General features: G+C 34.0%; 2 protein-coding genes and 1 pseudogene across 2 annotated transcripts; 2 read left to right on the forward strand and 1 right to left on the reverse strand.

Annotated features, from left to right (window-relative positions):
• The first annotated feature begins 4 nt into the window (after positions 1-4).
• LOC133309593 (germin-like protein subfamily 1 member 20) lies at positions 5-489 on the forward strand (annotated as a pseudogene).
• Positions 490-5,917: 5,428 nt separating this feature from the next.
• Positions 5,918-7,361, reverse strand: LOC133309606 (uncharacterized). Its single transcript, XM_061510408.1, has 3 exons — positions 7,268-7,361; positions 6,411-6,742; positions 5,918-6,310 (listed from the first exon to the last, which is right to left on the reverse strand). The coding sequence occupies exons 1-3, from the start codon at positions 7,359-7,361 to the stop codon at positions 5,918-5,920; spliced, it is 819 nt and encodes a 272-aa protein (XP_061366392.1).
• Positions 7,362-10,151: 2,790 nt separating this feature from the next.
• On the forward strand, positions 10,152-10,959 carry LOC133309587 (germin-like protein subfamily 1 member 13). The gene is made up of 2 exons (XM_061510380.1): positions 10,152-10,269; positions 10,412-10,959. Exons 1-2 carry the CDS (start codon positions 10,152-10,154, stop codon positions 10,957-10,959), a joined length of 666 nt encoding a protein of 221 aa, XP_061366364.1.
• Positions 10,960-12,395: the final 1,436 nt, after the last annotated feature.

Here is a 12,395-nt window from a genome sequence, read left to right on the forward strand (position 1 = left end):
CTTGCACGTGAATCCTGGGAATACCAAAAACCCACTTGGCTCAAAAGTGACTACTGTGACTGTTAATGAATTAGTTGGACTTAACACACTTGGCATATCCTTAGCTCGCATAGATTTTGCCCCAAAGGGTTTGAACCCTCCCCATATTCATCCACGAGGCACAGAGATCCTTATAGTTATTGAAGGTACTATTTTGGTTGGATTTGTATCATCCAATCAAGAAAACAATCGTCTATTCACCAAGGTTTTGAACAAGGGTGATGTGTTTGTGTTCCCAATTGGTCTCATTCATTTCCAACTTAACGTGGGTTATGGCAATGCTATTGCCATTTCTGGTCTCAGCAGTCAAAACCCAGGACTTACCATAATTGCAAATAATGTGTTTGGCGCTAATCCTCCAATTTCTCCAGATGTTCTCACCAAAGCTTTTCAGGTTGACAAGAGCGTAATTGACAAACTTGAGAAGCATTATGGTACAACAACAACTAATCCGAGTACGGGATAATTCAGTGTTATTTGATTGCCTTATGCCTCCACATGATTACTATCATAAAATTAATAAAATGCACGTGGGTTATATATATTTATGTAGCTGTTCTATTAATTGGATTTTAATTTTCGTATAGTATACATTGTTTCTGTGAGTTTAATAAAAGAATAATATTGTGCCACTCTCTACGTTCCTCCTCATATTAATTTACTAACAAGCAAGCGGTAATACTCCATGTAAGAAGTGTTGAACACATTTTACTTGACAATTATCGAAGCGCTGATTTAGACAATATTAACAACATAACACAGGTGAAGAAACCAATTAGAACTAATATTGATCATGTATAGAAGCCAACACAACTTGATTTGGCGCGTAATATTTATAGAAATCAAAATCATTTTTTTTTTTTGGTGGATCGAAATCAAAATCATTACTAACGAAGAGAAATAAGAAATAAGAAATACTTTATTTTAAGAGTAGATACCCTTTTTATCCCTAACAAAAAACACGGTCCCCACTTTAGTCCCTTACAAAAATAAATTAGTCAGTTAATCCCTAACAAATTCAAAATGGACCCATTTAGTTGAAATCGTGGTCCCTCACAAATTCAAAAAAAACCAATATTAGTCTCTCAAAATGACTAAAATGGGCCCACTTTAAATTTGTTAGGGACTAACTGACTAATTTATTTTTGTAAAGGACTAAAGTGGGGACCGTGTTTTTTGTTAGGGACCAAAAAGGGTGTTTAGTCTTATTTTAACTTGCAAAATATTCTTATTTTTTACGTTTTAAGGAATGAATGGTCATCCTATATGGAAATCGTGTCGTGTCTTTAAATATATTAAATTAAGATATTATCATTTGTATAAAATTTAACATAAAATAATCATTTCTAGGTGCTTAATTATATGGCAAAATCACTTCTCATTGTTGTAAGGGAAATTTTTTATAACAGCTAATTATAACTTTGTATTCACGACGGAACACAGTTTTAATTTTAAAAGCTTTTTTTTTCTCCCCTCATAAGACTGTCGGTTGACGTGTTATTAAAAAAAATAACTTTAATATTATTAATATGTACTACCCATAATACATAATTATATATAATTAATTGTACAAGAGGAAAATTTTTGCACCAACAGAAATGTTTTTATCGTTGTTGGTTTTCATTTTAGTAAACCAATAATTTGATTCTCAAAATATAAAATGTCGTCACGTTAATCTAATAAAAAGTTCTCTCATTAAAAACATCTTTCAAAGATTAAAATGTTATAATATTAATTCTCCAACGATTTTTCCCCCTTAAATTAGTTATTGAAAGATACAAAATATATTCGCAAAATTTGTTACTATAAAAAACTAAATGGTGACATAAAATGGCAAATATGATGAATATTTTGTATCTTTGTTGTCCTAGTTTAGTAAAAAAATTACTAAGGGATTATGTGATGACACTTTTTTTTTTTTTTTTTTTTGTAAATATTATGTGTTGACGCTTTAATATATGGGAAAAATATTTCTGCAGTTACTGCAGATAAGTTATCTGCATTTACTCACAAAACGATATTGTTTTAGGATTGATAAATTAAATAATTATAATTATAAAGACTAATAACTCTGAAATAAATTAAAATTACAAAAACACCAAGATTTTCATCTCCCAACGACGTCGTTTTAGGCATACTGCAGATAATTTATCTGCATTAACTGCAGAAAAAACGAACCCTTAATATATATACGAAGAACTAATTTGATGATAAAAATGTTTTGTTAGGGATCCTTCTCTATCCCCCCACTCATCCCCTGTTTTATTAATTATATGTAAGACAAAATCGTAACTCTACCCTAACCCTAACATTAAGTTCTAGAGGTGGCAATTTGGGTTGACACGACATGAACACAAATACATTTAATACGAACATAAATATGAACACGACACGAATTTGAAATGAGGTTAAAATTTTTGATACGAATACGACATGCTTATTTTGCAGTTTAACATGATATGACACTAATAACCCGCAACATGACATGCATGAATAAACTATCAACCTCAAATTGTGTTACTTATTATGAAAGTCGAGATAACACGATACAACATGAATAACTTGTTTACGACACGAATAACTTGTAAGAAAATTAATGCGGGTCAACTTCAGGTTCGCTGGTAGACACGAGACACGATATGAATATTTTTCGAGTTAGTTTTTCCTAACTCGAACACAACACGAATTTGAAAATGGATCAACCTAAACATAAATTTTTCATGTCGTGTCAACGAGTCATGTTGAAAATTGCCACTCCTAATTAAATGCATAATGTTTAAACCCCTAAAATCCGGATCCCATCACCAACCACGACATAGCATCCCCAGTCACGGTATAACCCTATTGTCGGGATTCATCATATCCACTATATATACTCTACACTAACTATATAAGACATGTCATCTGCATGTACATAGGGTTGAACTCTAAAGCACCGGCCCAAACATATACAACCAGAACTTATTCGTTGTACCTTCTTTCACGAAAAACACATCACTAATACATATACTTATCTCTTGTAAAGGTACTAATTCTTCGTACCAGGATCCTCAAGTTTTTTTTTTTGGTAAGCTGGGTAAAACACACCACAGCACAAATTAAATAACTGAAATACGACGAGTTCTACAAATAGAAGCTAAATCTGCATCAAACAGCAGACCAATTCCAAGGGGAGGGGAATTAAAAACACAAAAATCATCAGAATTAACATTCATAAAAGGAAATTTTGCCAGCCAATCTGCACAACAGTTTCCTTCTCTGAAAGTATGAACCAGATGAACTGTCCAATCCTTTTGAATCCATGTCCGTAATCGATAAATCAGATGATTCTCGCGGACTGCATCACCATCAAGAGTGAGCAGAGCAATAGCTGATTTAGAGTCACTTTCTACAATAACATTTCTCCATCCATCTTCCCAAGCTAGTTTCAAACCCTTTAAAATACTCCAGAATTCTGCAGTAAGAGCATCACAACTACCAATTCTATAAGCAAATCCTTTTAACCATTGACCAACATCATTTCTAATAACACCACCACAAGCTGCTAATATTTGATTACCCTTAACCGCTCCATATGTATTAATCTTTACCCAATTGCTTCCAGGAGCCTTCCAACAAATCAAAGTATCCGAATGGGACAGGTTATTTTGAGCTAAATTAACCTTATGAAAAGCATCTTGTATATCTCTCACCTTGGCTATCACTGACTGAATCTTGTATTGATAATCATGAACCTGATTTGGATTGTCATGACACCTTTCATTCCTCCTCTTCCATGCAAGCCAGCAAGCCGTAGCAAACCATGTACACCAAGGGATATTATCCCTGAAAAAACTAATCTGTGACATGTTTAGTTCTATCCAATCCTATAAATTGGCATAAAAGAAAGAAACCTGCATATCTATTGGTACCAAATCAGACCACAAATTCTTCATATCATTACAATCTCTCAATAAGTGAATACAAGTTTCATTATGCTCCCAACAAATTGGGCAAGAAGCTGAACCCATATTAAACTGGCTAAGGAATTTTTTTGTAGGAATTTTTTTGTGAAGCACTTTCCAAATAAACAGCCTAATAACCTGAGGTCCCTTCCAATTCCAAATTTTCTTCCAAATAGGGGCCAAATCCTGCTGCTCAACCGCACCAAATAAAGTGGCATAAATACCCTTAATAGAAACTTTGGTATCACCTTTTAAATTCCAAAGCAAGTGGTCCATCCCATCATGAGGATCCGGGGGGAGCATACCTCGGATGTTAAGCAGAACATCATTTGGGAGCCACCTTGAAAGCTTGTTTAGATCCCAAACTCCATTACTGTCTATATAATCAGCCATCTTCATACACACTTCATCCCAAGGAATCAGACTTAAGGCTTTATCCATCAGCCTACCTGCATTTTTAACCCAATTATCCTTCCAAAAAAGAATATTATTACCATCACCAATTTCCCAAATCAAATGCTTCTCTAATTTATTCCACACCAAACAAATGAATTTCCACAGCCTTGAATCACTAACCCTGCTTTTAAAAATATCTGTTCCCATTCTCTGACCTCCATATTTAGCATACAAAACCTGAATCCAGAGTTCATCATATTGGCTAAAAATAGCCCAGGCAATTTTTCCAACAAAGGCCTCATTCATTAAATTAAGCTTTTTTAATCCCAGCCCACCACTCTCTTTTGGCTTTGTAAGGGTTTCCCAACCAACAAAATGCATCCTCTTTTTATCCTCTGTATCCCCCCAAATAAATCTTCTCTGAATTTTTTCAAGCTCATGACATACTGCAACAGGAATCTTATCACATTGCATTTGGAAAAAAGGCATTGAAGCCAGTGTAGACTGAGTGAGAGTAATTCTCCCAGCTTGAGAGAGACACTTAGCCTGCCAACTATTCATCTTGGATTGAGCTTTTTCCACAATGCTAGCATAAACCTCCTTAGTGACCCTCTCATGCTTCATCCACACACCAAGATGCTTACCTACATTTCTAACCCTTTTAAACCCACAAATTTTGGAGATTTCCTCTGCTGCAACATCCGGAGTGTTTTTGGAGAAGAAAATACTTGTTTTCTCAATGCTAATTTTCTGACTTGAGATCTCACCAAATAAATCTAGACATTTCAGAACAGTTTGTATTTGATGCGCGCTAGCTTCAGCAAACAACATTAGATCATCCGCAAACATCAAATGAGAAATCTTTGGCCATCTATTTCCAACTTTAATCGGCTTCCACATACCCCCATCAACTGCTGTTTTAATTATATGGCTAAGCTTTTCCATGCCCATGACAAAGAGATAAGGAGATAACGGGTCTCCTTGTCTAATTCCCCTAGTGGGATGGAAGTCATCAGTCATTTCACCATTCCATAAAACACTAAAATTAGCAGTTGTAATAGCAGCCATAATGATATGAATCAGCTTATCCGGAAGCTGAATCTCCTTCATAACTTTATTCATAAAATCCCAACTTACTCTATCATATGCTTTTTCCAAATCCACCTTTATAGCCATGAAAGGTTTTTTACCTCTCATTTTGTGCATAAAATGAATTAATTCTTGCACTATAACTATATTATCATGGATATGCCTCTTAGGAACAAAGCTGGCTTGGACTGGAGAAATTATTTTGGCCATTATGCACTGAAGCCTATGCACAACAATCTTGGTCAGCAGCTTATAAATTACTGGACAAAGAGATATGGGTCTAAATTGAGCCATATGAGCAGGATTCTGAACCTTTGGGATAAGAACAATAAGAGTAGCATTAATTGTAGCCACGAGATCAGGATTTTCCCAAAGCTGAACAATATGCTCAGATAATTGATCCTTCATTTTATCCCAATTAGTTTGAAAAAAACCAGCCGAAAATCCATCTATACTGGTGCTTTGAGAGGAGCCATATCAAAAAGGACCTTCTTAATTTCATTCTGAGTAGGAAGCCTGGCTAACATTTGAATATCCTCTGATAGTAGAGCTAGCCACATATTCTGAGAAATTAACCACCTTCTATCAGCTTTCTCTTCTTTGAACAAACTAAGAAAAAAATTACAAGCTACCCTTTTAAGATCCTCGGGCTCCTCAATCCACTGATTACTATCATTCTTCAATCTGGCAATTTTATTCTCATTTCTTCTGATAATTGTATTCAGGTGGTAGAATCTAGTATTGCTATTCCCGTCCACAATCCATTGATGTCTAGATTTTTGAAACCACAACAATTCTTCCTCTTCTAAGACAGTGTTCAAATGCTGTTGTAAATTCTCTTCCTGTCACTTTAAACTAGAAGCATCATTATACAGCCTTTGATTCTGAATCCTCTCAATCCCCCTTAAAATGTTCTCTTTTCTTCTATTAATATCCCCAAACTGTTCTATTCCACTTCCTCAAATCAGGCACTATCCTATGCAGCATATAAGGCACATCAAACTCCTTTAACCAATGATCATTAAAAATTTTTTGGAAATCAGGGTGTTGTTGCCAAGCAGCAATAAACCTAAAAGGTCTTTTCCCTTTCTGCTTACTGTTACCAGATAATTTAAGCAGCAAAGGATTATGATCTGATTGAGTTTTGAAGAGATGAGCTACTGTAGCATCCTCAAAATCAATTCTCCAAGAGCTATTGGTCACAATTCTGTCCAGCCTTTTATAGATTCTATCAAGATGTCCCCATTTTGGACCTTGCCAGGTAAATTTTGATCCTGAAAAGCCCAAATCATTCAGCTGACAATCTTCTAGAATATCCTATTGTCGGGATTCATCATATCCACTGTATATACTCTACACTAACTATATAAGACATGTCATCTGCATGTACATAGGGTTGAACTCTAAAGCACCGGCCCAAACATATATACAACCAGAACTTATTCGTTGTACCTTCTTTCACGAAAAACACATCACTAATACATATACTTATCTCTTGTAAAGGTACTAATTCTTCGTACCAGGATCCTCAAGTTAATACATAGAACAACGTTCCACCACCTGATTGATTGATTGTACATCCGGTTTTATCACCATACATCTTAGAACTTGTTTAACAGACTAATATAGTGATACGTTAATTTTCAGAGGATCAAATTGAGAGTTTATCCTTTTTATTTTTCAAGCATTAATTAAGGAGAAGCACTAGCAAGGCCTAAGAAATTTTCAAAAAGAAAGAAACCCCAAAAGAACAAATCAGGTGTTGATGATCAATAAATTCCATAATCATGTACAATTACCATTTCTTTCCTCTTTTTCGTGCAAGGCAAGCACAACATCAAGACTAGTTCTTCGACTCTTTTCTATGAATATAGCCACTCTAATACACCTCATAACCCAAAATTATTTTCAAAGTTTGAAAAAATATCATGCCACACCCACGCACGCCAGAGTAAAGTCATTAAGATAATCAATACTCGTTTTAGAAAAAAAAAGGATCCCGTTTTTACTGTCAAACAATTTCATCAATGAAAGCATGTAGTAGTTAAAAGGTTTCAATCCCCAAAGTGAAGACTTGGCCAAGAGCCCAAGAATTGCCTATTGTTGGAGAAAAACTAAGGGTGTGGATTCAATTAGGATTTTAAAAGATTTTTTTAAGATAATTTTTTTTTATAGATTTTTAAAGATTATTTAGAATTAATGTGACTTTAAAGACTTTTTCAAAAGACTTTTTTTAGTATTTTAAAATCACGCCCCAACCTAGAGTTGACCCCTTCAGCTCACTGACCCCTTCGACTCACTGACCCCCTCTCTGAGGGCTCGGTTTAATAGTTAGACCCTACTTGCACATTAATTCCTCTAACCCTCGGTTGAACCCGTAACTCCCGGATTAGAGGGGTCAAAGGGGTCACTGTATTTTTAAAAAAAAAATAAAAATAATACACATAATGACGTCGTTTGATGTGTAAAAAAAACAAGAAACAAAACAAAAATTCATTGTTGCCTAGATTTAGAACTAGATCTGAAATTTGAATCGTTCTTCTTCTGATCTTCTCTCCCAGATCCAGTCTTCCTGTTCCGGTGATATCCTCCACAGTGCTGGTTCTTCTCTCCCCACCGTTAATTTGTCGTGTCGTCGCCTCTCCTCCACAATTCTCTATTGGGTAAGAGATCTAACTTCACATACTATTGTAGGTGCATGAGAAAGACAAGAAATGCCTGAGTTTGATGATATATTCATTAATTCCATTGGAATATGTGTTTTATACGTTGATAGTTTGATATTTCGATTAGCTTGTGAATATTGACTTGTAGATGTAATTGGTTGAATTATGTTAAGTATATTTTGAATCTTTAATGATTGTGGTTTGATTTTTTTGAATTTTTCATGTAGATATATGTTTATTATTTTATTGTATAAAACCGGGTCAGCGAAGTGATCCCATGACCCCCAAGTTGAACTTGTGACCCCATGACCCCTAACCTCGGCCGAGTCGATGGTCGGACTGGGTTTTTAAACACTACTTTTTTACAATTAAGATTTCATAAGATTTGATTTGAAAGGATTTTAATAGAATTTATAAGATTTGAAAGGACAATATAGATTTATAAGATTTTAAAAAACCATATGAACTTTTAACAAACATTCAAAATTAAAAGAGTCAATAAAAAAAATAACAAAGGTATGTAATGATATTAATACAAAAAAGTAAAACCTAATCTAATATTCTCAATCAGTAAAATTCATGATAAATTTCATTTAGAATTTTTTGCAATTGATTTGTAAACCATGGGGTTTTTGTTCTACGTGATAAGAGTTTTCTAACCATATATCAAATGCATGTTTTCATTGAGTATTCCAAGAAAATTTCAAATCTGAATTTCTGAGTTTTATTAAATGGAAGTTTATAAAATTTCTCAAATTATTTTCAATCGATACATTGAAACCTTAAATTGCTTTAAGATTTTCGAAAAATAAGATTTTAATGATCTGCTGACACAAAAATTGTTTGAAATCGTTTCCTATAGTGAAGGAATTTCGTTTATGAATATATTGTCATGAAACATAGGGTTCATGTTATGAAATTAAGTTCCAATCTTTCTTTAAATTGATCTTGTTTTATTGATATAAAATGAAAATTTATTTTGGAGTTTTCGTTCCCCTGTAGCTTTCCCCCTATTTTATGTTATTTTAATACAAAAATCACATATTTTTGTGCCAAGAAAATTGGTGACCAATAATTTGAAAAATCATTTTTTTAACTTTCAAAAACTCTAAAAAAATCGCTAAATAGTCTGCTGTTTTTGAGATGGGTTAGATTAAAATCTTGTTGGGTTGTTGTTTTATAAATTGATTATTTTAATCTTTAACCTTAAAACCAAGTCGTTTTGGGATTGCAGGAGATAACTTTATTTCCTATAACAGGAGAAACGTTGATATATATATATATATATATATATATATATATATATATATATATATATATATATATATATATATTATTGTTTGTCATGTCACTTCAAAACTATGTCGTTTTGAAAATTAGAGAAATTAATGAAGAGTATTTTGAAAATTTTATTTATTTATTTATTATAGGAGTTAACTAAAGCACATGTTTGACCCAATTTAATTACCTACAAATTTTCCTTTCTTCCTCTAGCTGCTCCTGAGTCCTGACGATAGTATTTACACTTTAAACGGAGACATGCACTGTCAAAATTTGAAGTTTAGAAAACAATAAAGAAATAATATGTTGCACCAGGTCTAAAAATGCCCAGTAAAAGCCACCGACCAGGGCTCAGTAACAGAGACCGAGTCTTAAAACTAACAATTCTAAAACTTCAATTTAATTTCCCGCTCAATGCATTATTAAAGTAATATTCAGGTAGAAATACTCTATACACTGCCAGTTGACGAGGTAATACTTAAAACATGTGTCTTGTCGTTAATGTGGAACATTATATTTTCGTAGTCTAATTTAATCTCTGAACCAGCACGCATGTAGTTGTTAAAGAATGGTTCTTCCATGAAATACACAATTAATTGCCGTAGGGATAAACTGCAAACCACTTCAACGGCTCCTCCCTATAAATAGGAAGCTTTCCATGAAACAAATTCAAATTCTCTCAAGCAATTACATATACATAGAATAGAATCATTTAAGAGTAGTAGTAAGAAACAAAATGAAAGCAATCTACTTCCTCGTTGCCTTGTTGGCTTTGACATCCTCTGTTGCCTCTGCCTATGACCCCAGCCCTCTGCAAGATTTCTGCGTGGCAATCAATGACACCAAAAATGGTGGTACGTATATACAATATTCCCCATAAGTCTTACTACTCGAATTTTAAATTTCTATTTCATTTAGATCACGTATGTAAAAAATCATTATAATTAGTTTTTTTTTTAATAATTATATATATAAACTTTGTCTACTTAATTGCAGTATTTGTGAATGGAAAATTCTGCAAAGACCCTAATCTTGTGAAAGCTGAAGATTTCTTCTTGCACGTGAATCCTGGGAATACCAAAAACTCACTTGGCTCAAAAGTGACTACTGTGACTGTTAATGAATTAGTTGGACTTAACACACTTGGCATATCCTTAGCTCGCATAGATTTTGCGCCCAAGGGTTTGAACCCTCCCCATATTCATCCACGAGGCACAGAGATCCTTATAGTTATTGAAGGTACTATTTTGGTTGGATTTGTATCATCCAATCAAGAAAACAATCGTCTATTCACCAAGGTTTTGAACAAGGGTGATGTGTTTGTGTTCCCAATTGGTCTCATTCATTTCCAACTTAACGTGGGTTATGGCAATGCTATTGCCATTTCTGGTCTCAGCAGTCAAAACCCAGGACTTACCATAATTGCAAATAATGTGTTTGGCGCTAATCCTCCAATTTCTCCAGATGTTCTCACCAAAGCTTTTCAGGTTGACAAGAGCGTAATTGAAAAACTTGAGAAGCAATTATGGTACAACAACAACTAATCCGAGTACGGGATAATTCAGTGTTATTTGATTCTCTTATGCCTCCACATGATTACTAGCTATCATAAAATTAATAAAATGCATGTGGGTTATATATATTTATGTAGCTGTTCTATTAATTGGATTTTAATTTTCGTATAGTATACATTGTTTCTGTGAGTTTAATAAAAGAATAATATTGTGCCACTCTCTTGCCCCTTTGTTTTTTTTTTTTCGGTACGTTCTTGCACAAGCAAGCGGTAATACTCCATGTAAGAAGTGTTGAACACATTTTACTTGACAATTATCGAAGCGCTGATTTAGACAATATTAACAACACAAGACAGGATGAAGAAACCAATTAGCACTAATATTGATCATGTATAGAAGCCAACACAACTTGATTTGGCGCGTAACATTTTAGAAATCAAAATCATTTTTTATTTTGGGTGGATAGAAATCAAAATCATTATTAATTACCGAAGAGAAATAAGAAATAAGTATTACTTTATTTTAACTGGAAAAATATTATTATTATTTTTTTTTAGGAATGAATGGTCATCCTATATGGAAATCGTGTCGTGTCGTTAAATATATTAAAATAAGATATTATCATTTGTATAAAATTTAACATGAAATAATCATTTCTAGGTGCTTAATTATATGGCAAAATCACTTCTCATATTGTTATAAGTGAAATTTTTTTGCAGCAACTAATTATAACTTTGTCCTAAATTGCAATTTTAAAAGCTTTTTTCTCTCTCCCTTCATAAGGTTGTCCGGTGATGTGATGAAAAGAGAAAAAATAATTTTAATATTATAATTATGTGTTGGACTTCCTCCTTCAATGCTGAGCTCAAACCCATTGAGGAATTTCCTAAAAACCCTAAACCCTAGATCTCTCCTGCTCTATATATTCATTAGTTGAGGGTGGAGGCTAGGTCAGAGATTAAGAGAGAGATTTGATATTTGAGAGAAATTTGTTTGAGATTTGAGAGCAAAGCTTTATGCTTTGTATTTGAGAGATCTCTAGAGAGAGTTTGAGTGAAACATCTCTAGGGAGGTTTGATTATCACCATTGTTGGAGAGGTTGAGTTAACCACCACATTGGTGTATTTGATTCTTTGTAACCATTATTTTCATAGTGGATTTTTGATCTGGACTAGGTCCCGTGGGTTTTTACTTCTTCATTGGAGAAGGTTTTCCAACGTTAAAACTGCTTGTGTTCTCTCTCTCTCTCCTGTTTACGTTTTGATTTTTCCGCTGCGCTGCCCGACCTGGTGAAGACATGCCGAGGTATTGCCGAGATCTGATATCAGGATCTTGTTGATTGACTTCCGCACAAAGGCCCCTGATCCGATTTGAGGGAACCAAGTTCCCATCAGTGGTATCAGAGCCCGAGTTCGACGGGTTCTGAGGGAGATGAGATGGAGACCTGTGGCATAACCAATGATGGA

The sequence above is a fragment of the Gastrolobium bilobum genome, unplaced genomic scaffold (genome assembly GCF_033153095.1).
Source record: "Gastrolobium bilobum isolate Gb01-03AN ecotype WA unplaced genomic scaffold, APGP_CSIRO_Gbil_v1 utg10104, whole genome shotgun sequence".
In the NCBI taxonomy this organism is placed as follows: Eukaryota; Viridiplantae; Streptophyta; class Magnoliopsida; order Fabales; family Fabaceae; genus Gastrolobium; species Gastrolobium bilobum.

What these genes read in the sequence shown, in the direction of transcription:
- LOC133309587 (XM_061510380.1), top strand. Translation starts at nt 10,152, where the DNA reads ATGAAAGCAATCTACTTCCTCGTTGCCTTGTTGGCTTTGACATCCTCT. An exon ending in CAATGACACCAAAAATGGTG is followed by an intron (nt 10,270 to 10,411) that starts GTACGTATATAC and finishes ACTTAATTGCAG; the next exon opens with TATTTGTGAATGGAAAATTC.
- LOC133309606 (XM_061510408.1), bottom strand. Translation starts at nt 7,361, where the DNA reads ATGAGGTGTATTAGAGTGGCTATATTCATAGAAAAGAGTCGAAGAACT. An exon ending in CGAAAAAGAGGAAAGAAATG is followed by an intron (nt 6,743 to 7,267) that starts GTAATTGTACAT and finishes TGGGCTTTTCAG; the next exon opens with GATCAAAATTTACCTGGCAA. An exon ending in TGAGGAAGTGGAATAGAACA is followed by an intron (nt 6,311 to 6,410) that starts GTTTGGGGATAT and finishes TTAAAGTGACAG; the next exon opens with GAAGAGAATTTACAACAGCA.